This window comes from Lepisosteus oculatus, chromosome 6, assembly GCF_040954835.1.
Source record: "Lepisosteus oculatus isolate fLepOcu1 chromosome 6, fLepOcu1.hap2, whole genome shotgun sequence".
Lineage (NCBI taxonomy): Eukaryota > Metazoa > Chordata > Actinopteri > Semionotiformes > Lepisosteidae > Lepisosteus > Lepisosteus oculatus.
Window position 1 is genome coordinate 6,117,108 of NC_090701.1, and position 26,359 is coordinate 6,143,466.

Below are 26,359 nucleotides of genomic sequence, written 5' to 3' on the forward strand. Positions count from 1 at the left end.
CCTGAGAAGGGCCTGGAGAGGTTTAACTTTATTCTGCACATAGAGGAGGAGGAAAATATACTGCTTTATAAAACCATAGATCTTGCTCAAAAGTTTAGTATAATGAGAGATTAGTTAATTTAATCTTATGAACAACCTACAGTAAGAATTGATGGTTATCTCGGCTGAGATGTTTTGTGGGGGTTAACCTGAGCTTGGATTCAACAGACGTTTCAAAATGTTACCAAAGAAATACCCCTATTTTACCTGATCTGAAAAGTAAGCGGTGTTTCGCTGTGTTATTCTTCTATATCATTACATTTCACTCTTTATTTGCTATCTTTTCAGTTTGCATGAAAGCCCAGTGGTGAAGCATCTGTAAAATTGAAGGTGCATGCTGCATTTTACTATGAGATGATTCACAGGATTCCTTATGCCAGTTTTAATCAATTGTAATGTGTTTATTTCAAGTTTTAAGGTGGATAAACAGGACCTGTTAGTGAAACTGTGGACCACAGTAAGGGCAGCTGTGATCCTCCGCAGATAACATTTTGCCGTTTCCTGCTTAAATTCTTAAAATGTGGTTTCTTGCATTTTATGCTTAATTCAGTCAGTTCATTGAAATGGTGCAGCTAAAATTGTAACAGTTTTGTTTTTGTATTTTAGGCTTAAACCTGCAAGTAAATTGTAAAAGTGCAAAGCTACTCTTTTCAAAGCACAATTGTAAGAAACATTTTAAATTATTCCTCCAAGGATGTTGGTAAATGAGATACCAATGCAGAGCATTTCACTGAATTAGCACAAGGTTTATATCTCTTACTGTACTGTAATGTTTAGTCAGTTTTTCAAAGCATTTTCAATGTTTGTGATAATAAATTGCATTTTGGTTTTGAAAGATCTTGCTTCACATGTTTACCTGACCAAGATTCAGAAACATTAGATAAAACCATTTTGCGACTTCAAGAAAACCACTGTGAGATGCACTGCTCAAAAAAATGGTAGATTTTTAATGTCACAGGTGTGACATACAGTATGGTACTGGAAATTAAATATGAAAACAGGAAATGATAGAACAATTTATTTTGTGTAACAAAATTAAATGACAAAAAATCTGGTTGTTAGCAAGCTTGCTCTTGGCCTATGCAAGTAAGGCTCGTAGGAAAGAAGTAATGTTAAATGCTATGGATGGATCACAGCCCAACTTCATGTTTCACCCACTGCCATGAGCAAGAAACCAAAGAGAGTTGGTGAAGCTCTTACTGTTCACAATAGAAGTGGTCCAAGAAAGAAAACCTAGACTTCCCAAAAGAGATGTCAAGTTCCTTAGAGTAAATCCTCTGAGTGACAATGAACCATTGAGAGATTTTTTAAATCACCTAACTGCAGGTAAAGGTAATCCTAGTTTTTTAAAGAATTGGAAGATGCACATTAGAGCCAGAAGGTCAGAAGAGGCAACAAAACAAGAATGGGGAACGGAAATGAAACGGGGAATGATCAAACATGGGAAAAGGGGACTTTTTACAGGCAAGTGCAAGTTCGAACTGTTTGGCAAAAATCAACATCAGCTCAAACGTGGGCTGGAGATCATAAGAACAGTCACTGTGTATAAACCTACAGTGTATCATGTGGGTGGATCAGTACTGGTGTGGAGTTGTATTTTATCTTATGGTGTCTGCCAGTGGGCAGATTATTATCCAGTATACTGCTCATTCATAAAAACACTGCATTGTATCTACACATGAAAAAGACTGCAAGAACTCAGTCAGTTATTTAAATACCCATTTAAAATATCAGGAGACTACCGGAACACTTACAAAATGTCATGGCCTTCACAAGTTCCTGATATGAATGTCTTCAAAGCCATAGGGGGTTATGTCAGTGCTGAGAAGGTTAAATGGCAAACAACTTGAAAGAATTGTGGAAAGTGTTCAAGGATATTTGGGACAACATTCCACTGTTCTTCATTAAAAAAACTGAATGGAGCCATGAAAACAAGGTGTAATTCTCAATACAAAGCACACAGGACCCGCAGAGCAAAAAATATTGATCTGAAAAATATAGATCTGAAAAATATATTGATTTTTGCCTTAACATGTTAAAGAATTATGCTTTATGTTTGCACATTCAACTGTGTGCAGCACTTTGTCAAGGAGAGAGCTGTGAGAAAATGCTCTGGCAACTACTTTCATTTCAATTCAGTGAAACTCACCTGTTTTTTTTTTTTTCAGCTTCTGAAGGTGAAATCTGTAGAAGGACAGTTAGCAGCTCTAACAAGCTCAGTACATTCACGAGTTGCTCATTGTCTATTTTCTTTGGATCTTGTTTTGAAACCATTAGTACTTTAGGAGGCCATAGACAGAAACAAGCAGTGGATGAAGAAGACAAAATGTCAGCTAAAGATAAATTGAGTGTTCAAAGGAAGAGCCGATAGAGCATATCGTTTCTGCTGCAGACAAGCATGAAGAACAAAACATTGTATATTTGTGACAGAAATGCCAACAGAATCTGCAAATGAGAACATTCGAAATTGCAGAGAGGTATGTGCAATTAGTAGAAAGATAAATGTATTTGCTTTGTTTTTACTCTCATTTGGAGAGTATTCTATTTTTGTTTGGTGCTTCACAATGGCAAATCATTGAACTTTGTACATGCTTTTTTATAGTTCACTTTGAATAGTCACACTCTCACAGCAGATAAAGTTAATTGCTTATCAAGTTGTGACTTGAGAGATGGCCCCTTTCTCACAAAGTCATGTTGTACTTCAGTGATGCATTTTTGAGGAACAGTGCTTCCGATCTATACTGCTTTAAGTGTTGCCTTACAATCAACGCCAAAACTATGATTTGCTTTGCTTGGAACATAGCCCTGTGCAAGTTTCTTTGGTTAAGAAATGTTAACTGTACTGTAACAATAAACATTAACCATGAATGTTTGCTGTTGGTAACGGCTTTTGAAACAGCTTGAAACCGTGCTTTTGTTACTGTAATGTCCCAAATGGAGTTATGGACAATGTGGTTTATCCTTTGAATACACTTAGCCCTTTTCCTTCAGGTGCTGTTCTGTATCATTTCCCCTGGGGAGGTACTGTGTGATGATACACATTAGATGCCTTTGGCTGAAAAAGCAGTAGAGTTAGTGGAATTTGAGATTTAAAGCTCTGTGCATATGATTAGGACAGCATTGCTGTGCTTTTTTATTTTCTGTACAATTGCTCTCTCACTTGAGAGATGCATGAGAATGCATTTCATATGAAAAATAAAGATAAATGAAAACAAGCAACATGTAAAAAATAATTTCTGTGCATAAGATATCACTTAATCTGTAATAACTATACAGTATGCTGTCCTGTATCTTGAATTAGCAATAGATTAAGAATGTATAGAGAATGCATTATTAGGATATGCTACACAATTTGAACTAACTGGCTAAAAAATACTTTGAAGATGGTATGTGTGTCTTTTATAGAGAGTAGCATGAACAACAGTGAAATCTATGGTTTTGGAGAGGGTAAATCCTTATTTTACCACTAACTAATGGATCTGAAAGGTCTGCATTTAAGTGAAGATGTTTGTGGGTGGGTGTCAGTGCAAGCAGAGCTCTGCAGTTGAAGCTGAAGTGCTCAGAAGGTAGTAAGTAGAAAAAGCAAAGCAATTTTTTATGACAACAAGCGCTGCTTTTAGAAGCATTGGACTGTCTCGTGAGTATTTCAGAGCTGCTCAACAGTTAATCTTTGTTTTCTTTTCATTTGTTTTGTCTTTTTTATTGTGCTGTGTGATCTATTTGTGCTGGGTGTTGACCCATTTTTATTACAGGCTGCTGAGCGGCCCTTCCAAGCCACAAAATGCTCTCCGTGGACAGTTCTTTGTCAGCTGTACCTATAGAAAGTAATTGAAACCCATCTCAGCTGTGACATCTGTCTCTAAGTGCCCATCCACATAAAAGCTGACAAGTTGCAATTCATAATTAGGGCACACGCGAACTTTAGCTACTGTACCAATAGCACATAAAACACGGCTAAACTCACAGCTGCTATGTGTAGCGTTAGCCAGTAGCCCTTGCTTTGTGGAGAGGCCAGTTCTTTAGGGTTCACCACCTAAGTTAGTACTAAGGTTAAAGAGGAGGAATTTATTTACCAGTCATATTTACCTCTATCAGCCAGTAGCCGTGACTAAGTAATGAAATGCATCCTAAAAAGATGGATGACAGGGAACTGACTTCCCAATTTGCATGTTAAGTATAGAAACAAAAGAATACAGCCTGAACAACGACAAAAAGAGACAGAAGCAGTGAGTTGACTTTATTCTGTGAGAACAAGCTGTCTGTAATGTTTCTAAAACACCATGGCCGCTATTGAATGTAAATGCCAGTAAAATCAGACCAGTAGTTTTTGCATTTATATACTGTAGATGTATATAAATCAGGTCTCATTTCTTTATTTTTGGAAGAGGTTTTAACAGAGATATACAGTAATCATAGTAGCACTGATTTGACAGGCTGGATGTTTGCAATTCAGAATTTAGATTTTGGCAACGGTATCAGAGCTGATAAAGCAAACAAAAGCAACAGTACTTTGAAATTTTACAGAGTAGTTTTATTTTTTGTCCCTAGGTGTTGTGCAGAACTAGCGTCAATACATTCACACACATACATAGAAATTTACCTTTCAGGCTTCACTTATTCTTATCCACTAAGCTCACTTGTTAATATCCACTTGTTCTCCAACAGGAGCTCTTAGAAATGTTCATAAGTTTTGTACAGTAACAATAGCCTTGGTAGAGGTATAAAAGATTAATGCCACTGCATGAAGGCTTTTTGCAAGGTAAGTGACCTGCAAATACTGCAGATTTTGGAGTGGTTTGTGTACATATTTTACTCTCTTCAGTTGGCTGAAATCAAGTTGTGGAACAGATGTGGCTCAGGATGAACACAGGGGCAGTCCAAAGCCGAATTGTAATTTGTAATCTTTGTTTTTTACCAAGAAGGCTAACTGCCTGCAAGTATGGCCTGGATATTCAGCAGCATGGGATGACCACTAGCATAGCCTAAAGGGGTATTTACTTCAACATGAACCTAAGGACACTCAAGACTGGTTTATGATAAAGATAGCAGTATTGGCGGTTGTGTTTGATCTCGTCATCCTCCCCCAGCCCTCAGATGCTCCAGAGTGTGGTTCAGCCGATGGTTCTTGCTCTTTACTCACACACGATTAACTGATGTGAAGGTCAGAAACTGCAGAACAATCTAACTCATCTGCTGTCGTTTCTTAGACCTACTGTTGGGTCCCCTTAAACAAGAGATTCTGTCTTAGCAGCAATTGGGGGAACTGGTTGTTAGAACATGGTTGTCACATAAAACCACCAACCTTGGTGTTATGGTGGGCCAACATTAAGACAGGGGAATGCATGTCAAAAACACCATCGATAATGAAACAGTTTTGCAAGTGGAATGGAGCATTAGTTTCCTAGAGGTGACCCAACAGCATCAGAGACAACTTTACTGCTTTTGTAAGGGTTCACTGTGTTTACTGTGGGCTATGAAAACGTTACCATTGTCCCCATTTCACCTCTTAATTGTGCTCAGAAGGAACATTTCAGTGATTCCCAATGAACTGTGAACAGTTTGAAAATGTTCCCTCGTGGGGATGATTCTCAGAACTACTCGGTTCCACTGTAGTTCTTGAAACAGTGTACGTAAATTGGTGGGGAAAAGTAGTAATTTTGCACAATACAGAAAGAATAATTTTCTCTTGATGCTCATGATCTCAGTTGTAGAAAATGGTAAACTTGCGTGTCACATAAGTTGACATCCCAATTGTTCAGTGTGCTGATCATTAACATTATTGTCGCTGAAAGTTCTCTCGCTGTTTTGGAAAGGCTTCCACAGGCACATGCATGAATGAGCCAGCATAAATAAGATGTAGTACCCAATCTTTGTGTATTTAGGAAAAAAAAGGAGGGATTCAGTAAAATAATCTCACCACTTAAAATCTTTGTGCTAAATAGCCCTTTATTTTCTTATGACACAACAATACACAGGAGTTTTACAACACGGCTTCTGGTAGTTACTGTACCTACACAAGAAACTGTGACTGAAACTTCTCTTAACATTTACCCCTCTTAACATTAGTACATTATGCTCAGAGCTATTGCACCTGAGTGTGGGTGTCCACTTGTGTAGTTAGCAGCACTTGATGAAAGAATATGAGCTATCGACTGATCTTGACTTTCATGACAGATGAGACTTTGCTCAGCCTATTGAGCCTAGCTGTGTTATAATAACTGTCGAAATGTGGAGGTTACAGCCTTATCTAACCAACACATTGTCTGCATGTGACACAATTGGAGAATGTACTGTAGAAAGGGATATTGACTCATGAAAACAGACAAGATATTATCAACCAATTTCTGATGTTCCTACACCTAGATATCTCAGCAGCGTGAATGGATCCCCATAACATGGTTTGAAGACTGACTGGTTAAAATACAGTAGTCCATTTAGATGCTGTTTGGACATAGACAAATGTTTCCTAGTTATTATGGTATTGTATTAATTTACAAAAGTCTAGTGTAGTCAGATCTTTGTAAAATCCTCTTTATTTCAAAAACAATTGGAAAATATGCCAATTATGAAGCTTAAATCCTTAGTCTGTTATGTTGTAATTTATGAAAACACTTCCCATTGTAGAATTATTTCATAACTGAAATGACCTAATTGCTACAAATAAGACCAGCATTAGCTGTGAGGATCTAACAGTACAGTAACAGGTGCTCTAGGTCAGAACATGTCCTTGCCTCTAGTCCTTTAGTACCTTGTTTTTAAAAAAAATATTTTCAACACAAAAATTATGCTTTGTAATCACCTATCATTTTAGTTCTGATGTTACTTCTATAACGTGGGAATGCTGATATTTCTTTTGTTCATGAAATAATGTTTGCTGGTATTCAATAGTAATTATAGATTTAATTTTTTAGATTCTCCTTTTTATAAGTGTGGTGTCGACTTTAATTGTTTTCAGTATATGTGAGGTAGAGATGTCTTTCAGATTAGCTGATGACTTCAAAACATTCCCTGTAATACTCAATCCTTTAGCTACTGTATACTTATGTTTGACTGAAAATTTGCACATAAAACAAGGGTTGCTTTTACAGTGTTTTTTTTGTCAACACTTATTTTAAAAATATATCTCTGAAAATTATTCTATTGTGCGCTTTGAATAGCACTTTTTTTATTATACAAGCTAAAGCCATCTTATAGCTTAGGTGTTATGAAATGTTGCTGAAAACATTGTTGCACATCAGAAAGTTTATGTATCTGTGTATAGATTTTGGGGTGTGAAACACAAGATTGACCACTCCTGACGTGTATGGTATGCTCTTGATAGGACTCCAATAGGTGGAATTCCTCTAGTATTTGGGGGGGCTTTATGACTTGGAAAAGGAGTTTTTACTGTGATGGGTATTATGCGAGGTGACATGTTTCAGCATATTTTTTGTCAGTTTTGTTCTGTAATAAAGACGATGTGCCTATATTAATTAAAAGGTTATTTGAATGATGTTTTTCTCATAATATGACAGTTTATGAACAGGACCATGAGAACATGCCATACATGTTGAAGTCAAGGAAAGTTTAATTTCAGCGTTTTATTGTTCTTTCGGCCAATTGGTTAGTTCTGCTTTTAATGAACAGTTAATGCCACTTCTGTGAAATACTTGACTGCACCGTTAGTGGTGGTCCTTTGGGTGTCTGGTAGTGAGAGCTTTGTAAAATAAATTAGGTTTTCACTTTTAAATTACTTTGTGATACAATGGCACCTCATCAAGTATCTGGCTATTATTTCTTTATTTTAAGACTTTGATATGCTTTTTTTTTTTGCAAAAAAGCTTCACCTCCAGAGACTGGGTTGTTTGAACTGTCGAGCATTATTTCTGCAGATTAGTGCGGCTGTTTTCTCACACGCCTCTGCAGAGAATTAAACAGTTGCCTTTCAGATACTGAGAAAATTAAATGGTTGCAACCCAAAGCGTGATCTCCCAGGGATAAAGAAATTATTATAAACAATATTGGCAGAGAAGCAATATGGTTCCCTTCTTTAGTTGGGAGCATTGTTCGGCAATCTCACAGATTCCAAATTGTATCACTTAAGTATGCTATTAATGGGCTCCTTGAATATTTTATGGTCTATAATAACCATGAAAGTGGTTATATCAGTGCTATTACGAACTTCCTTCTGAGGGGGAATTAATTTTATCATATTTTTTATTTGCTTTGTGAACCTGTTAAAAAATGGGAAAGGCGTCAGGTTGAATTCATTGCTTCTCTTTGGTAACAGTGCGTCTGTCAGCCGTGTGTTGATGGATTCATTTGGGCTGTCGAGACTGAAGTGCTGGAGGCTGCTGAAGTGTGGCGCCCATCACTATATTGATTAGCTTGTGTTTACTGACAGTCCCAACATCAGTGCAAGGCAGAGTGAAATATCTCTCAGACTCCAGATCTCTGTCTTGCACGGCTTGTTAACATGGAACGCCAATACAAGAGGACCTTAAAAAAGCAGCGAGAAAGGAGCTCAATTACCCTTCAAACTAAAAGGTTGCTGCTGCAGCTGAAGGTTTGTGAATGCCGCCTTCTAGTCTTTGGCAGGATTGTTTTTGATACCTGAGCAGCCAGCTGTGCTTCGTTAGGAGGAAACATGTAGCACAAATAAAAGTAAGGCATGGCGCTGCACTGCAGATTGATTTAGTATTTATATTTATGCGTACAGTGCTGTATCCTGCTGCCAGATTTAGCTGTAATCTCATTTTTCGATTAGAGGAATCCAGTAGTCTTTTCTCTCCCATTCGAAGCATTTCATTTTCCAATGACAAAAACGTGCTATCCACAAGAAAGAGTGTGAGCTGCTAATATCTTTTCAGATCTCAGGAAGTCGGGAACCACTTGCTGGGATTCACATGAATGAATTTCTCTTTCTTCTCTACTACAGATAAACAGTTGATAGATGTAGCACGTAGTGTGTTCTTAGGTCAAAACAACCTGGCAGGTAATCTCTTGTCCAATCTTGCAGTCCAAAATATAAATATATATAAGAAGTTCTTAGAAACATCTTTTAATTAAAATAGTTAACCATACCTCTTTGTCTGCTTTATTTGACACTCAATAACAGCATCAGTATTAAAAATGTTATAAAGAATATATAAGTATATACTGTAGTTAAGTATGTATATCGCAAAAATATAATAAAGTAAATAAAAATAATGATCATTACAAAATTATTTTTAATAAAAATGGCCTACTTAAGCAGAACAGTCAACGGTTGTTTCCCCATGAAAAAACAAGTGAAATGCATCTGATTTCTAAAATATTTAACTTTGTAGTCTTCATGCTGTCAAGAAACTGGATATAGACACAGTGATTGGGAATAATAAGGTCATGTACATTATGAATTGTAGTGAATTGAAAGTATTGATTATAAACCTAACACACAGTTGTTTCGTGTAGAACTATTTGCCATTTTGAAAGGGACCTTCTTACAGTTTGTTTGTAACTGAGGACTACAGTAGGTAAGATTACATTTGTTGACTATTGGTTTCAATTTAACTATAGAAATTCAATCTAAAATTATTAAAAGTGTCTGTCTACTATTATACTAATATTATTTTAGTAAATAACTATATAGCTTCAAAAAATGTTCATTAAGTTCATTCAAATATTATAACATTAATAATTAAACTAAATTATTAACAAATGTTAAGTTGTTATGTTAGAAAAAAAGTGTCTGTGCATATCCTGTTAGATTTGGTTACAGAGAAAATAAATCTGGATTTGGATTTTATCAAGAAAGGACATTTTGCAAGTAACTTTTATTAAAAATAACATTTATTCTTGAGCCCTTTAATTGTTTGAAATTAAATTCTGAGATGTTTGTTCCATATGCATACAGTTCCCTTGTGTGAAGGTCTGTGATGTTGGAGGCCATAATTTTCATCATGATTGCCATCAGTTTTCAGATTTTTTTAGTTATTCCTTATGCCCTTTTTAAGGGTACCCCAGGAAAAAGGAGATTATCTTTGCTCCATTTCAAAAGTTTCCACTTTAAAACCTTTTAACTGACAGTCGATAGGGATAGTGTGAAAACTAACTGCTTACTGCTTATGCGAAGCCAGCTCCACATTCTGACTCTGCAGAGCTGCTCGGTGAATATGATTAAATAAAATGACAGTCTCTTCTTGACACCCCTCTACATATTTTGAATAAATGTCCGTGGTATCGATTCTTTTTATGCCTGGAAAGAAGCAACTGAAAGAGTCGTCATACAAATATTATGTAGAAGTTGTGAATGAAGTAACTGAAGAAACTTTGTCACATTTTAACTAATAGTACTTAACTGTAAAGTGAACGAATCAATGAACATAGTGCTTTTCCCCTATGGTTCTCCACAGTTCTACTGTGATTGGCAATTCTGAACACTGCAGTCATTCTTTTGGAAAGCACTGTCTAGCTTATTCCAGTAATGGGATTCACTTCCAGCTCCGAGCGAGGTGAAGTCTCCACGGATCATTAGAAAAAGCCAAGCTGAGTAATAGAAAAGCTTCAAACATAATAACTGCAAGGCAGAGCTTTAAACTGGCCACATGAAAGAATTTCTTCTTTATATAAGCAGCCTTTAAAACGTAGATAAATGAAGCATTAACAGACCCTTAGATTGTTTAATTATATCTGTATTGGGGAGTTTGGATGTTGATCTTAACTAATGAAAGAGTGCTGCAGTTTGAATGTTCATTACTGATTTTATCAGAAAGGAAACCAGTTATTTTACTTATTTTACTATTTATACATGAGTAAAACCAACGTGTTGTATTTATTTCAATGTATTCATTTTCCCCTATTCTGTTATTTCTTTTAAGGACAACTTAATCCAATATTTTTAACAGAAAACATTGCAGAAACTTACAATGTGTGCTGTAGAATAAGCTGGTTTTTGAAATGGTGTTGTTTCGCTGCAAGAGGATAGCAGAGAGATTGTGACCAAAGATCCGCTTACACTACATGCAGTACACTTTAAAAATCATGCTCCTTTAATATAAGTGTTGAGTTAGTTGTATTTTTCTTAATACTTTATTTCAACATTTTATGAAACATATTATTATTGATCCAATTTAATACATAAATGTGTATTTATTTCAGGTAATTAATTTGGGTAGAATAAAGTTACTGTTCATTTTTTCAGTTAATATGGTGGCGTTTATTATCTTTCCTTTTTTCATTTAGTGTTGGTCTAATCAATAAATGTATCTACAAAGTAATGTTGATATTTTCCACCTGTTTTTAGTAAGAATTCTTCTAAAATTGGATTATTTTATTTTTAGCTTCCGATAAGATGTTTGTCCTTATCTTTTATGTGGTCAGCATGATTAGTCAGCTAGTCTGAAAATACTTGGGATTTTTTGGAAAATTCTGCTTTTTCTGTAATTTCTGCTTCTGCTTTTCTTATTTTGGAAAAAGATCACAGACATTCCCTAGCATACCTGCCATGAATTTCATTTCACACCGTGAACCGAATGTTGTACTGACACATTCTTTGAAAACAGACTAAATAAATATTTTTCCTGTTCCTCCTGACAGGGAAAAGTACAGACAGTTTTCTGTTTGGTATCACACACATAGCTGATGACGTTTTCTAGAACATCTGTGGTGATATGAAGTCTAGCTTTCTGTCATCCAGTTGACAAGTTTTGCTTGTTGCTTTAATACTGTTTCATGGGCTCTAGAAAGACTGACAGTCTTCGCAGGAGTTACCTGACTGGCTGCATGCTGCCAGGGTAACACAGTTTATTCAGATATGAGCCTGGAAGTTGCAGTAATGTGATTCTCAATTGGCTGACATGGTTGCTTGTCTGTGAGCTGTTGAGACACCTGAGAAAGAGCAGACTGGATCCTGGCCTGGGATGCATGTCACTGCCTCTCAGGCTTGCTTACGTACTGTACATCATTTTCACGCTTCATCAGCACTGATTCAAGTGAACTATTTTACCTATCTTTTACTGCTCCACCTGTTTTTGGTGAATATTCCCATTAGTAATACTGACTTCATTTCCTTGTCTTTGCATGTCTGTGTACCTGTCTGCTATGTTTCAGTCCTAAATACAGTTTAATAAGCTGTAGAAACATCAAACAGGGTTTGAAAACCTTTCTTTTTCACAGAGTTGTGTAGTACTGTAGAATTGTTTTAAAATCACCATTTCTGTATTAGTAATATTTGTTACCATAAACTCACTGTCACTATTACGTTTTCCCATTATTTTCAGTTGGAGAGCCAATTCTCCACCATTTTACATGCCTTTAAAAACAGAAAGACACAACATTTCGCTTGTATATATGCTCTCCAGAAAAAGAAGCCTAGTACGTGACATTGTCGATCTTGAACAACCATTTACTTTTCAGATAGACACCCCAAAACCGGTGAAACGTTGTGTTTCTTTTCTTCTCTTTTCAGCATGGAATAATTCCTTTACTTGTTCCTTATATACAAATATTCCACAATTGTTAAATATTCAATGTTTTCTTAGTTATAAGTATAACATTATAGTTCTATGTACCATAACTAATACAAACTACATGTAGTAACCAAAAACACATAGTTAACAGTTAGTACAGTATGTTCTCATTGTAATTACATGTTCATCAATAGAAATTGATTTGTAGTTGCATAAAATTAACTTTCTACACTGTAGGTAATGTCCTTGCATAATAAAGCGCTTCTGCTGTGAGTTACTCACCAAAAATAGCAATTCTTTAAAATATCCAGCGCACTGTGGGTTGAGATATAATAAATACAAAAACCTAATATTGCTGTCTGCTTCTTGCCCTCATGCCTTGCTTGACACACAAGAATGTTGTTATTTTTTGCAATTTGCCAAATTAGCATGGCTGATACCTCTGGCACAGAGTGAGTTCATGCCTCTGCTAAGTGCAAAAGCAGCTCGGCTCTTGTGTGAACAGGCCCTTACTGGCAGCTGTATTGCACTTGCTTCCAATTAATATGTAGAATTAAATGGCAGACATTTACACAGTGGGCTTATGTTGGGCTCGACATCATTTTATGAAGAATTTTCTATCCCTTTGTATAAAAAGGCATGTACCGTATGTGTTTACCTGTATGGTTTATCTATAGCGGTCATCATAATTAGATTAGAGACCTGTGGTGGATTAAACATTTCCAGGTTATATTTTGCTGAAATGCTACAAGCATTCCTTTTACCCACCTACTGTATGATGACAGTCATAGTTTAATATGTACTAGGCATTCTTTCAAACAACTTCAGCAATTTATCACTGTCTGCTTTTTCACATTCACTCTTAATCATTTTCCAGAGTGTATTTATTTTGCTTGCACTCTTATTTTTCAGTCTTATCCCCAGCTCATTCCATAAAATTTCAATTGGATTAAGGTCAGGCAACTGGGGGTGAGCAGCACGTCAGTTTCGAAACCAGTTCTGCTCTGTGAATTGTTTTAGTTTTGGTCCGGCGGTGTGCATATTAATGTTAGCAGGTCAAAACACAAGGCCCTCACCCGTGGGTGTGGCATCACCATAAAGAATGAACTGGTAGTGGCACTGGGCTGTGTGTGTATGATGTGCATTGTGAAATAGTAGTTTGAAGGCCTTTTTTCATACCTTAGAAGTCCTTAGAAGAAGTCCTTAACCTCAGGCAAATTGATTGATTTAACAAGTGCAGTTTTCTGTTGGGGGTATATTGATAAATCTGGTTTCAGCTCTCACAAGGTCAGATGGGGCTAGTAATTGGTATTGGGCTTTTACCAGTTTCTCCATTTCAGAATTGCCCTCATTCAAATGTATTATCTGAAGTGTAAACAACTGGACCTCTGCAAAAGGAAAAACTCCCTCGTGGAGAGAATATCTGAAACTTTGGCATTCCTGCCTGTATCTGTCCATCATCAGCTGATCCTCTAGTAAGAGCTGTTCAGCCTGAAATAATGGCAAGCAAAGCTGAGCAGAGACTTTTTTAAAAGTTCGGTGTGCTGGTGATGGTGACCCCCTAAAGCAGGGTGGTTTTGACACACGGTCCTGACGGGGAAAAAAAAAAGTAAAATAAAAATCTAAACAAGCACACGGATCAATTCAGTCATCAGTTAACACAGGGGATTGAGAGCCCAGCTGGAACGAGAGCAGCTGACGCAGTGTTCCTCCAGGACCAGGATGGGGATCACTCTCTGGGTGGCTGTGTGGTCCCTGCTGTCCATTCATGGGACAGCCGGCCACAGAACATAAGGTTGCTCTTTTTCCCCATTACTCTTCTGTAGAGACCGTTCTGTGTTTTAGCGCTTCCAGGGCAATGCCACTTCTTGGAGACTTCTTTTCTTCTGAAACTCTGACATTTGATGTGGAGTGAAAAGTGTCAATTAGTAAAGAAATCACCATTAGCATTGCATTTTCAAAATCCCGGTTAGTCTTGATGGGTTTTTTTTTTATAATGTACTGAATGTGGGCTGTGTTCCATTTTCGAAAACATCAAGTTTCCTTTCCCTCATAGAATGTTCTTGCTTGTGAAATATCGGGTGGAAGTGCAATTATTATATTTTATCTCCTTCTTTCCTTGGAACCACGACAGCTCTCTCATCTTCCATTCCTCACATGTCTATCTCCGCCTGGAACTAGCAATCTGGCTTGTTACAGACTTTCACTGTATCCTTTTATCTTTGTTGTTAGGTGGAGGATGCAAGAGTTTTTTTTGAAGTATAGACTAAAGGAGCATTCGGGCCCGGACTACCAGACTCAGAGACAGTTTTTACCCCTGCACTATCAAACTATTAAACTCCTCTCTTACCCAAGATCCGAAAGCCTTCTGTCTTTATCAAAACTCAAACACACATTGAAATCAACCTCTACCTCACATGTCTAGAAGTTCACTACACATAATTTTCTATCCTTTATTTCATTCTGTTGATGTATGATTTTGCACAACTGATGTTGTTTTGCACATTTCTTGTTGTCTCCGTCTTTCTTATACAATTGTATTGTTGTTTTTTTGTACTACTTACCGTCTGAGAGCTAGCTTAATAGCATTTCGTTATACCATTTACCTGTGTATGAGTATAATGACAATACACTAGAACTCTATAATGCTCTTTATTTCCAAAAAAAAGTGTTTAGTTAAACAGTGTTTTGTGACTGAATGAACTTAAAGTTAGGTTCAACATTACCATCAAATTAGTATATAAAAGTCCATTTTCAAATGAACGCTGTAAAACATAACCCATTTTATCTTGTAGTGATCAGTCTTTTGCAAATATTCATTTCATTTTTTGCAATTACTGAATAATTAAAGTAAGTATAATTTTTAAATTATACTTTTTTGTGAGATGTCTGTTTTCCATCACTTTAACATTTAAAGAGGCAAGTTATGTCATGTACCTCTTCCTGTTATTTAACTTCCTTCTTGTTTCCTGTTATCTGGTGCTTTGTCATTCTGCGGCACATTTCTATTTTTAGACTCTACCTATTAAAGCAGGCATTTTTCCCACAGTGGAACTTGAAGTGGACAGTCACCAGTACTTCCTATAGTTTTTAACACCTAATACTTCATAGGTGGGCTCCTTAGCATTACTAATTATTTTAAAGTTTAATTCTTCCATTTTCGTGGATGATGTAGCTTTTTTAGATAGAAAAGAAAGAAGGTAATATCCTGGAATGAGAAGATATACTGTAGCTAGTTCTCAAAAGATATCTTAGATGTCTTAAACCTAAACTTACAGTTAACTTAAAGATAGGGGGTTCCGCACAGTATAGTAGCTTTTCATTCCACTTGTCTTGTCTGGATAAAATCCTAATATTACTGTTCAAAAGATTAGGGGTGTTGATCCTGATGTACTGTGAGTAATGTTTTACTTCTCCACCTGATCTGTGTACAGAAGCTGATGGAGCACAGTGACTGCAGCGTATCTCCCAGGTGTGTTTTGGACTGTAGGTGGTGGATGAAGTGTTTCTCTTTCTTTCTGTAAAGACACCTTTGGAATCCTTTGGGATGAAAAGTGATATACGAATACAAGAATATGTTTTTAATCATTTTCATTATTGAAGGTCCACACCGATTTTCATCACTGACTAACCTAAAGACAAGTTCATGGTTGCCAGTAACACAGAGAGAATGATGATATAGTTCAAAACACCCAGATCTACTCATTGTGTACTAATTTGTGTTTGGGTTGTATGGATTAATGCGGGGGTATGTAGTCTGTAACCTTATTTGTTCAAATTTGTTATGTTGAGTGATTGTTAATTTCTGTTACTTAATGTGTTAATTACTTATTCTCACCTTTGCACATATGGAGTTTCTTGGAGTGTGCTGGCTTTATGGTATGTTATTTATTATTATATATATTATGCACATATAAATAATATGATATATCCTGGAAGATGTACTGTAAGTGAAGAATGATCTTCAAAAAACCTGAAAAGCCCTGAGCAGTTAAGAACCTTCACTTTTTTGTCATCTTTCACAGCACATCACGCTTTGCATATCCAATCACCCCTGTATTAGAAACAGTTGATGCTTGGGGATTCTGCCGATTTCTCTCCTTAACTAATGGCCTCAGCTTTCATCATTCTGTGAGCTGAAGTTCAAAGCTGTTAAGCAGAGTGTGGAAAATAAGATTCCGGGGCAGGAGCCTTCAAAAAGAATCTGTAAGACCAATGTTCTCGTGCTTCTGCAGTCATGGCATCTTGCGGAAAGAACATATTGAAATATTGTGACAAGACCGATGTTATATGCCTTTCCTTGTGTTGTAAAAATTGTGATATCCTTTCCCTCTGGAGAGAAAGTGGGGAAGAGAAAGAAGCCAAGAACAGCATGGGGGATTGAGTTAAAGAGGGATAAAGTCAGTTCAATGCAAATCCCTATCTTAAGGAAAATGCCCTTGGTTCTGTTAGTTCTGCATAAAGTCTGACCTTTGTCTGTGCTTATGAAATTGTGTTTTTTGCCTCTGCCTTTAACATCCCAATGTTAGAAATCTAGGTCACTTATATAGAGTGTTCTGAAATGGTATGGTTATGTGCACTGCCTGACACAGACAATTAATACAGTAGCTTGAGGCAGAATTCAACAAAGAGAGGTGGTTGGACATGTTAACAACTATAAGCAGTGCAATTTATTGTCAATTTATTGCTGTGCTGCAAGAGAGTTTCTAAATTTTGATGATTGCTTAGTATTTACAGTATGTGTGCTTAGAGCAATAATAACAAGCTTAAGTTTATTTTCCAATTTTAATGGCAGCCTATCTGAAATATTACAGTTTATATTACAAACTTTTTTGGTTGCTTTCCTGTATAAGATGTTAAGGTAAAGACATTGAAATTTATTTTACTTATTTTACTCTTAGAAGAACCAACATTCAAGGTTTTGATGCTTAACCAAGCAGTCAGCATGTCGTGCCAGTAAGGTCTAAATAAAGGTTGATAGTATCTACTAATTGTGATGTTATATACTGAAAGCAGAATTAAAAATCTGTTTAGTCTGTTCTGCTTTTTAGCATTGTGAAATGGTCAGAGCTAATAATACCAGACATCAAAAGAATCCTATCGCTTACAATTACACCAGATTAACAAAGCTGTCACCAAGAAAATGTCAAAATATTTTATGTAGCGGATGTACTGACATTTTTTAAGAGAAATGACACTGTTAATTATGCTTATACACATTTGGAAGCAAAACACACTGTACATCTGTGATGCAATATTTTGCACCAGGTTGCAGGTGCTGTATTGTGGGATTCTGTTCCATTCCTCTTACAGAGTCTTGACAAGCAGGTTTCTGTTCACTGGTCTCTGAGCCCTGGATATGTCACGTCTTCCTGGCTCATCCCACATCATGTGAGGGGTGCTGAAGTCTGGCAAATAGGGCATCTGCTGCATACATTTCACATTCACACCTTGCAGAAAAGCCTTTGCTGCGTAAGCAGCATGAGAACATGTGCTGTCTTGCTTGTCATGTCAGGTGAGACCAAACTGTAGGTGGGGCAGCAAGGGACCTGATCACTGTAGGTTGATCAACTCAAGTTGCCATCAGGTAGATTTCAAAGTGGATTTCTGTAGCAACTAAACAATCCTGCCCAAGCCATCACACTTGAATCTCCTCATCTATTGATCTGTTTTAACAACAAGTATTGTATCATACAGTACATCTGTCAGGGTGGTAAACCTTGGTTCAGTGCTAATAATGATTTGCTTTCACTGCTCTATGTCCATCTAAGACAACTTAGTCCAAATTTCAACTTAAAGATGGCATGAAGATGTTGCGCTCTGGATAAGTGTAGAATATTGGCTCGTTTCTGTACTTAGTTGTAGGTACAGTTCTGTAGTAGGTTGCACTATTCTTTCTGGTCCAAAACTTCCAAATGAATACCCAGTATGATAGAAGGGTACACAGTGCTGTTGGCAGCGCCATCTTCCGTACGCAACATTAAAACAAAATCCTGATTACTTGGTCATTGAGGATCTCATGGCACTGTTTGTAATAGGAAGGATGTTTACCCCAATGTCCTTTTCTAGATTTTATTACCTTCTACTCTTGGCTATATTCTACTCGTGACTTGCAAAGTCTGGCCTACCTCAGAGGGGCTGCTGGTGAGAAAAGGCTGCCAAGACTCACTCAGGTACAGTAGGTGCTTTTGTTCAGCGGTGGAAGAAGTGGATCCCTTTAAGTGAGGCACTTTGTGAATCTTTGTCATGAGAAATACCAGGAATCATTATTGCAGTATCTTTTATCAGCAAGTGGTCAGGATGAATTGGAATGTCAACATGAATTAGCCTTGGCCTCTGGCTTTACAACTGTAGATAACAGCATCATCAAATTAGACTTCTAATTTGCCTTTGCTTATGTCAAGTAAAATTTACTGTATATACTCAGCATCCTGTAGGTACATGCTGTATATTATATTTATTTATATTAAAGTCTTGGGAATCATTTCTTCAAAACTCAGCCATCCCAATAATGCTGTAATTAATCAGGTGTTTGATGAAACAATACTTCTCAGCTGTGAACCTGATGTGTTTTGAACAATATGATTGTAGTAAAGCACAGCGTTTGGTAAACAATCACTTCAATAACTATAATTCAAATAAATTCGGAGTTTGCATCTGTCTTGGAATTGCCTGCTTTCCGGTATTTTGGCATTACTGGCCTACAGGTATTTTTCCCAGGGGAGCGTATTGAGTGGACTTGAGTGGGTGGGATTACTCATACCCAACAGATGCGAAACAGCTTATTTTATTTTTAACTTTTTCTGAGCGACAAACTGCCTTAAAAAACAGGATTACAGCATGAGATAAGTAGGCTGTGGGTGTGATGTTGTGTGTGGCTAGACATAGGTGTGTACCTACTGCAGCGCAAACTCTGAGCCCCGCAATTATCTGCCTGCGCTAATATTGTCAGGTCCTGTAAAGTGGACTAAGGAACCTGTACTTGGACCTGAGAGGCGAGATTAAGCATGTAGAGATTACCGATCTAAAAAATAAATACAGATAACCTATTACTTTTGCATTTGTGCATTTCAGCGGGGATTGTAAATCAGTTGGGTTACTCGTTTGTCTCTCAGTAATTTAGAATGAACCGCGCTGTACCAAACTGCTCCCTGTTTGGAGCGCAGGTCCTTCCACGTGGTGGAAATAATAATACAGCGTGCTCGGTGCCCAGGCAGGGACGACGAGCCCCGGGCAGTGCAGACATGCTGTCGCCACTCCGCGTGTAGGAAGAGGCGCAGCGCTTCGTTCCGTGACGTCACTGTAGGCCTGTCGGCTTCTCGAATCTGATTGGCTACGGAATTATGGTTATTATAATAAGAACACAGCCTCACCTGGTCCTTAAATTCCCACTTTGAAGGTCGGGGAGGCTCAGGTGGGTGACGAACTAGATATTGCCAAGCAGTAGTAGCCTAAGGATGTTCGTTCCCGCTATACCCCCCTTTGGTTTCAAGCGGCAGGGCCAGTGGAGATGATACGTCTGCGCTGGTAGCACCTTTCCAAGGAGCCGGCGGGCTGGTCCCTCTCCGCCTTGGCGGCGGCAGGGCAGTTGTGCGCAGCCGCTAGGCGAGCCCTCAGTGCGGGGGGCTGGTGACCCCGCTGTGCCGGACACGCAGGAATGCCTGTCTCGGCAAGCAAGGGAGTGCCTTTGCCGGGTCAGCCCCTGGGGACAATCCGGTTAGCTCACTTTGTGTTTGAAGACAAATTTAGCAGACGGTTGTGTCGTCTCATATGTACTGATCGCAGGTAGGTCTGCTCCACCTTTTTAAATCTTTCACGCGCCCTGAACAGTTTTATGTTTGAATTTGGGAATATACGGGCAAGTATAAAATATTTGCTGTATTTTATCGTGACATTAATGGTTTCGTCAAGTTAGGGTGACCCGGTGCAAATGCATTTCATGCAAAAGCCATCCCTACTTTCATGTAACTTTTGTTTTCCGAATAATTTTAAGTCTTGGCCTGGGCTGGGTATTAAAATACTGTCTGGAGTCTTACCGCACCACGAGTTCTCCAAACTGCGAGATGTGTTTGTACTTTCACTGTGGTTTTAAGCATGTTTTTCAAAATGCAGCTCCGTGTTTTTGTTCCATTTGAGTGTAATGATGGCGAAGATTTGTAGATGTCATTTTAGTCTACTGTAAAATGCAGCGTGTAGTCTAATACGCTTAAGTGTGCGATAGATTTTCCGGACCAGCATCCCTGCATGTTGTTTCTTTTTTGATTGTAAGAATAAAACCAGGTCGTGCTCCTTTTACAGTTCCGTGGGATTTGTGCGATTCCTCATATAATTCATCCAAGTAATTTGTGCGGATTTGCAGGTCCCATTAAATTACTTTCATTGTTTTACGAATGTTTATTTTCACGATAATTGGGTGTTTGGTTGTACTGTGTACTAAACAAGGTGTCTCAAGGTGTCTCAACACATTCTGCCCATTGGAGAGCAAGTAATTGCACTGTAGTTTGGCTGTTGTGATGAGGATAAGTGTCTTTGGATGAGTGATATTGTGCCCCCTAGGGCTACTTCTGAGGTAGTGTTGAAGTTCACTATGGTAAAGTTGCGTGTTAATGCTCATCACGTCTTTAAACGTAAATGTATGAAATGTAGTCCACGAAAGGTTTGCACTGTAGAAGTGCTTCAGTACTCTTTGAATGTCAAAGAAACCATAAACGGTCATGATTTTTTAACATTTTTATTCATTCCTTTGCGAAACTCGAAATCCCACCTTCACAGGTGAAACAGTGACAGATTTTATTCTCTTATTTCAGGGATTGCTCCAATTTTACAGTGAAGTGGTGAAAGCTAGTCGGTCGGTCAGTTTTGTGATGGCTGTTAGATAGTCTAAACATCTGAAATACAAAGGGGGAGAAATGTAGGCTTACCGTTTTAAATAAAGTAATGTTAATGACAAAAGAAAACCAGTTCCGAAAGGCATTGTTTCACCTGAATTAGCCCAGCATACAGTGTGGAAAATTACCATTGGGTGAGGGTTAATGACCTGAGAATGTCCCTAATTAATTCCGACACAATGTTCTTAGATGTTGCTAAATTGTGAGAATACTAACAAAAATGCTAACAAAACTTTAATGTTACTTGTCTTTTTTGTATTATCTTGAACCTCACGTTCCCCGTCAGCTGCGGTTTTTCCATTTTCCTTCTGCCTCCGAAACCACTTGTGACTTTAACGTGTTGTTTAAATCGGACCCACGTGAGGGTGAATCGGCCCCCGGATGAGGGCTCTCTTCCTGTCGGGAGTGCTCGATTTAACGCCCTGTCCGTCGCTCTTCCAGATCCGGAGAGACGCCGCGCGGAGGGTGCCGGGAACAAGGCGTGACGGAGTAGCCCCGAGGGAGAGATCTGCGCCCGAGCAGCTCTGGAGAGGGGAACTGAAACCCTGAAGCCAAGGCGCCCTCTTGAGTTCTGTCAGACCTGGCCTTGCAGGCTTCGCCGGCCCAAACAAACCTGCTGTGCAGACCGACAGAGGAAAAAATGGAATCCCTTTCCCAGGACTCGATCTTGGAATGCCAGATCTGCTTTAATTATTACAGTCCCCGGCGCAGGCCAAAACTGCTCGACTGTCGGCACACCTGCTGCTCAGTGTGCCTTACGCAGATGAGGACCAGTCAAAAGGAGATCAGGTGCCCCTGGTGTCGGGGCGTTACGAAGCTGCCGGCGGGCTTCTCGGTATCCCAGCTCCCCGACGACCCGGAGATCATCACCGTGATTGCCATCCCTCACGCCTCGGAACACACTCCCGTCTTCATCCGGCTCCCTAGCAACGGCTGCTACATGCTGCCCCTGCCGGTCGCTAAGGAGCGGGCGCTGCTGCCCGGAGACTTCGGCTGTCGGCTCTTGCCAGCGGGCGGCCAGCAGAAGGGGGTCGCCGTGGTGACGGTGCCCGAGCAGCAGCCCCTGCAGGGCGGGCCCGGCCCCGAGGGCGAGGAGGGCGAGGTCGAGAGGCGGGGGGCGGTGAAGAGCTCCACCTGGTCTGGAGTGTGCACTGTGATACTGGTGGCCTGCGTTTTGCTGTTCCTCCTGGGCATCGTCCTGCACAACATGTCCTGTATCTCGAAACGGTTCACGGTCATCTCCTGTGGCTGAAAGCGCGGCCCCCGAAAGCGGGAAGGGGGTTTCAGCGCAAGCGTGTGGCGGCCAGGGAGAAGGCTGAGAAGCCAAAACCATGTTTTTGTTGGTGCAGCCCATTGCTGGTACGTTTCGAGCACTGGGCTGCAGACAATAGCACAGGACACTCACACCTCCCTCAATTCCTTCCCTCCCTCTCCCATTACCCTTTCTCTCGAGAAGGTAGTTAGGAATAGGTTTCAGAGGGAATCAGTGATTTAAATTTCCATATTGTTTAGGGCTCACAGTGGTGGAAAACATTGTGCATCGTCGTGTTACTGAAATGCCTACTTCCTGTAAACAGTAGTGTAAAACAAAAACTGAGTCCTAAGTGTCAGAAATGAAATCATGTCTCCTGTGCTTAGTTGGAGATGCAATATAAAAAATCTAAATGCAGTTTTCCTTGTATTTGGTGCTGCAGTATCTAAATATTTAGAAACCACTTTTAGCCACGTGTTGTGTGGTAGAGACTATTAATTGCCAATCTACTGTATGTACATTTTTGTTTCTATTTCTAAGAAAAAAATGTAAGTAAGTGGTATTGTTGAAGCTTGCATTATAATACAGTACACACTGAGTGGTCATGTCAATAAAAGGGAATATTATGCTGTGTAATGCCACCATCTAGGAGCAAGCACAGATCCTTAGTGGCATCAAAAAACAATAAATATGTCACATAAAGCCATAATCTTCATATTTGCTCAACCACATTGAATGGAAATTTGCCTGTGCATAGTTTAGACAGTCATGTCCCGGAAGTAGTCAAAGCTTAATTGCTTTCAAATGAGGAATCCAGCATTTTTCACCAGTTTCTGTCTTATCCATGTGCTGTACACATGTATGACTCTTCTCAAAAGAGGAACGAACAGGCACTCTTTTTGTGAGCTTTTCTAACATGGGACTTTTTCAACATCATTTGCTTTGAGTTCAATTATGCCAAATCGGAGATTAAGACGTTTAGGTCATACTAACTGGTTTGTTGAAGCTGTGGAGGTTAAGCTGCCCAAATCATGAGGCTCTTCATTTTAGTCCCCTGATAATAAATTATTTTACAATATTAAAGCAATTAAATGTAATAAAACAGGGTGTTTTACATGTATATGTACAAAATGATTGTATTTTTTTTTTCTATTTACTGTGTTTTATCAGTAAATGAGCTTCTTTGGAAAAAGCTCCTGATATGCTGCATGATTTGAGTAGATTGTGTTTCACAAAGATGTGTGTTGGCGGGTCAGAGTCAGATAGGTGTAATGTGTGTTAATATATGTGAACCTGGGATTGCAGAAAAAAAGAAAAGTCACATTTTTCAGAAAGATGATTTCTCTCCACTAGGGCTACTGACAAAAGGAAACGATGTCAAATTATTTGTGTTGGGATGGAGGTAGTTTTTTAGTGTTTTTTTATCTTTGATAGATGAGGGAATTTAGTTGACTGCCTTAATTTAAAGTATCAAGTACCACATTCCCATTGCTGGATATTCCTGTGATGGCATTTTGTGTCTTAGTGGCTTCTTCTACATTTTCTTTGGCAAGAGTCACATAGATAATTATTAAGGTTAAGATTTCCTGTGATACGACTGTTTAGTACCTTGTAATACAGAGAACTTAATGTCTAAATGATAAAAGATTGCTATTGTTGGCATATATAAGCCTGGATTTCAGTTTATTGCTCAAAATAATGTTTGGTGTTTATCATAGAAGAAGTCACACAGGTACTTCTAGGATGTACGCACAAGTATGAAAACATGCTTACTGACAGCTTTGATTTTATTTTTTGTCACACTGTTTTCATCGACGTGTCAGAAGTATTTTCAGATGTTTTCCTAGCTTGAGTGTTGGTAGAGTTTGAGATGAAGAATTCTGCATACCCTTCAAAGCACGAGTCAGAATCATTGTTATGAAGTTTTTTTAAGTTTTAAAATGCATTGTGGGAGGCTCTGGCTGGACCTTTACTCCTGTTTACTATAATCCCATGTGTTTTTTTTTTTAACGGTAAGAGGAAAAAGAAATTGTAGAAAAACATGTTTCTCAGTAAATTATTTTACAATTATAAAGGACTAAATTGAAATAAGAAAACTTATTCTACTCCCTCTTTTTGTTTTTGATCTTGTTCTGTATCCCTGATGCGTATAACATCTTGTATGATTTATTGGTTTTGTAATTTTTATTTTTGAAAATACTTTTGTATGATAGTTTTCATCCTTATCTTAATAAGGGGTAGTGGAACAGCGAAAAAGAGCTTCTACTGTACCACTGTCACAGATAGCTTTACATCGGTATGATAGGCACCTCTACGAGGGTGGCAATACATTTTGTATCTTCTGCTGCGATATCTGTGCCAGCAATTTGTTAGTGCTGAAGTCTCTCTATGTAAACGTGTCTGTAGTCGTGACTGCTTACGTCTCTTTACTGATGCGAGCAGAAGTTTAAAGAACATTAAAGAACATCTGAAATGTAATTTCATGGCCTCATTGACATTTTTTGGGGGGTAACTGCTTAATTCAAACTCAAAAAGGTGATCGCGTGATTGTGAATAAAAGCTTTCGTGGGCCTATGAAGATCATGCGGAATTGAGGGGAAGCATTGTTTTCCCTTGCTTGGTTTCTGCAATCATAAAATAAAAAGGGTCAAATTGTGCTTCCCAAATAACAAACTCGCTGTACCTAATTGGGATTTTGAAGAAAATAATACACACTCCATGATGAATTTTCAAGCTTATCAATACACATAACAATAGGTTATTCACATGATAGATGACAGCTCTAGAATATAGAGATGCTGTATTACCTTAGTGATGGTAAATTGCAAATATTGGCTTCTTAAACGCTTGTAAAAGTGCATATTGTAATGAAGGTGGGTAGCTGCGTCAGCATGCGTAGGCTGCAAAGGAACAAGTAATAGGTTTATTCCATGCTGAAAAAAAGAAGAAAGAGAACACAACGTTTCGGCCGTGGAGCCTTCTTCAGGTGTGAGAGAGACAGGGCAGTAGGCAAAGGTAAAGTAGCGGGAGAACAAAGGTTGGGAGGGAGGAGGAGTGAGAGGCGGGAGCAGGGGACAGAAAGAGAGGCCACTCAAGAGGTGTGAAGTCAGAATGGGTGCAGAGAGGTGTGAAATGAAACTTCCAATGAATGGAGAAAATTTAAAAGAACAGTAATCTGTCGTTAAGGGAAGGGAGAATGTGTGATCCCAACTGCAGAATAATTTTAGTTTCGGTGGTCTTTCTGATGTATGAGTTCGGAAAACCGTCTTTGAGAACACAGACGGAGAGATTAGTGTGGTCGTGGCCGTCAGAGGTGAAATGAGAAACAATGGGCTTGGAGAGATCTTTAATCTTCACAGCCCTGACGTGTTCTCTGAAGCGGTGTAATGTAATATTGTAATGAAGTTTGTCTCATGAAGGTATATCAACCACATTGCTCTATTCAATGAAAACTATTGTATATGAAAAGGTAAACACTGCAGTCGGTCTCCATAAATTTCGTATTGAAATAGGAAATAGGCTTGATGAACAATGATAGAATGATGCAGTAATAAATATGAATGAGAGCGGGCTAGGAAACATTGGGATTTTTCATTTAATGCGGGAAATACAATTTCTGGAGCGCTTGTTTGCAATTCTGATAACATTTGCATCCCATTTGAAGGTGTTTAACATGGTTATTCCTAGAATCTTGAAAGATACCACAGTACCCATTACGACTTCGTCAGTTTCCAGGGGGATGGGTTTTGGAG

At 38.5% G+C, this 26,359-nt stretch overlaps 1 protein-coding gene across 10 annotated transcripts in view; it reads left to right on the plus strand.

Moving 5' to 3' along the window:
- rnf152 (ring finger protein 152) overlaps positions 1 to 25,085 on the plus strand; it is a 73,953-nt gene extending 48,868 nt beyond the window's left edge. For 6 of the 10 annotated variants that reach the window (XM_015354954.2, XM_015354961.2, XM_015354955.2 and 3 more), the window contains one exon: positions 21,797 to 25,085. In XM_015354954.2, the coding sequence (XP_015210440.1) occupies positions 21,996 to 22,607 (612 nt within the window). In that variant the 5' untranslated portion in view covers positions 21,797 to 21,995 and the 3' untranslated portion in view covers positions 22,608 to 25,085. The other 4 variants (XM_015354957.2, XM_015354958.2, XM_015354959.2 and 1 more) reach the window with 4 other exon arrangements.
- The last annotated feature ends 1,274 nt before the right edge of the window (positions 25,086 to 26,359 follow it).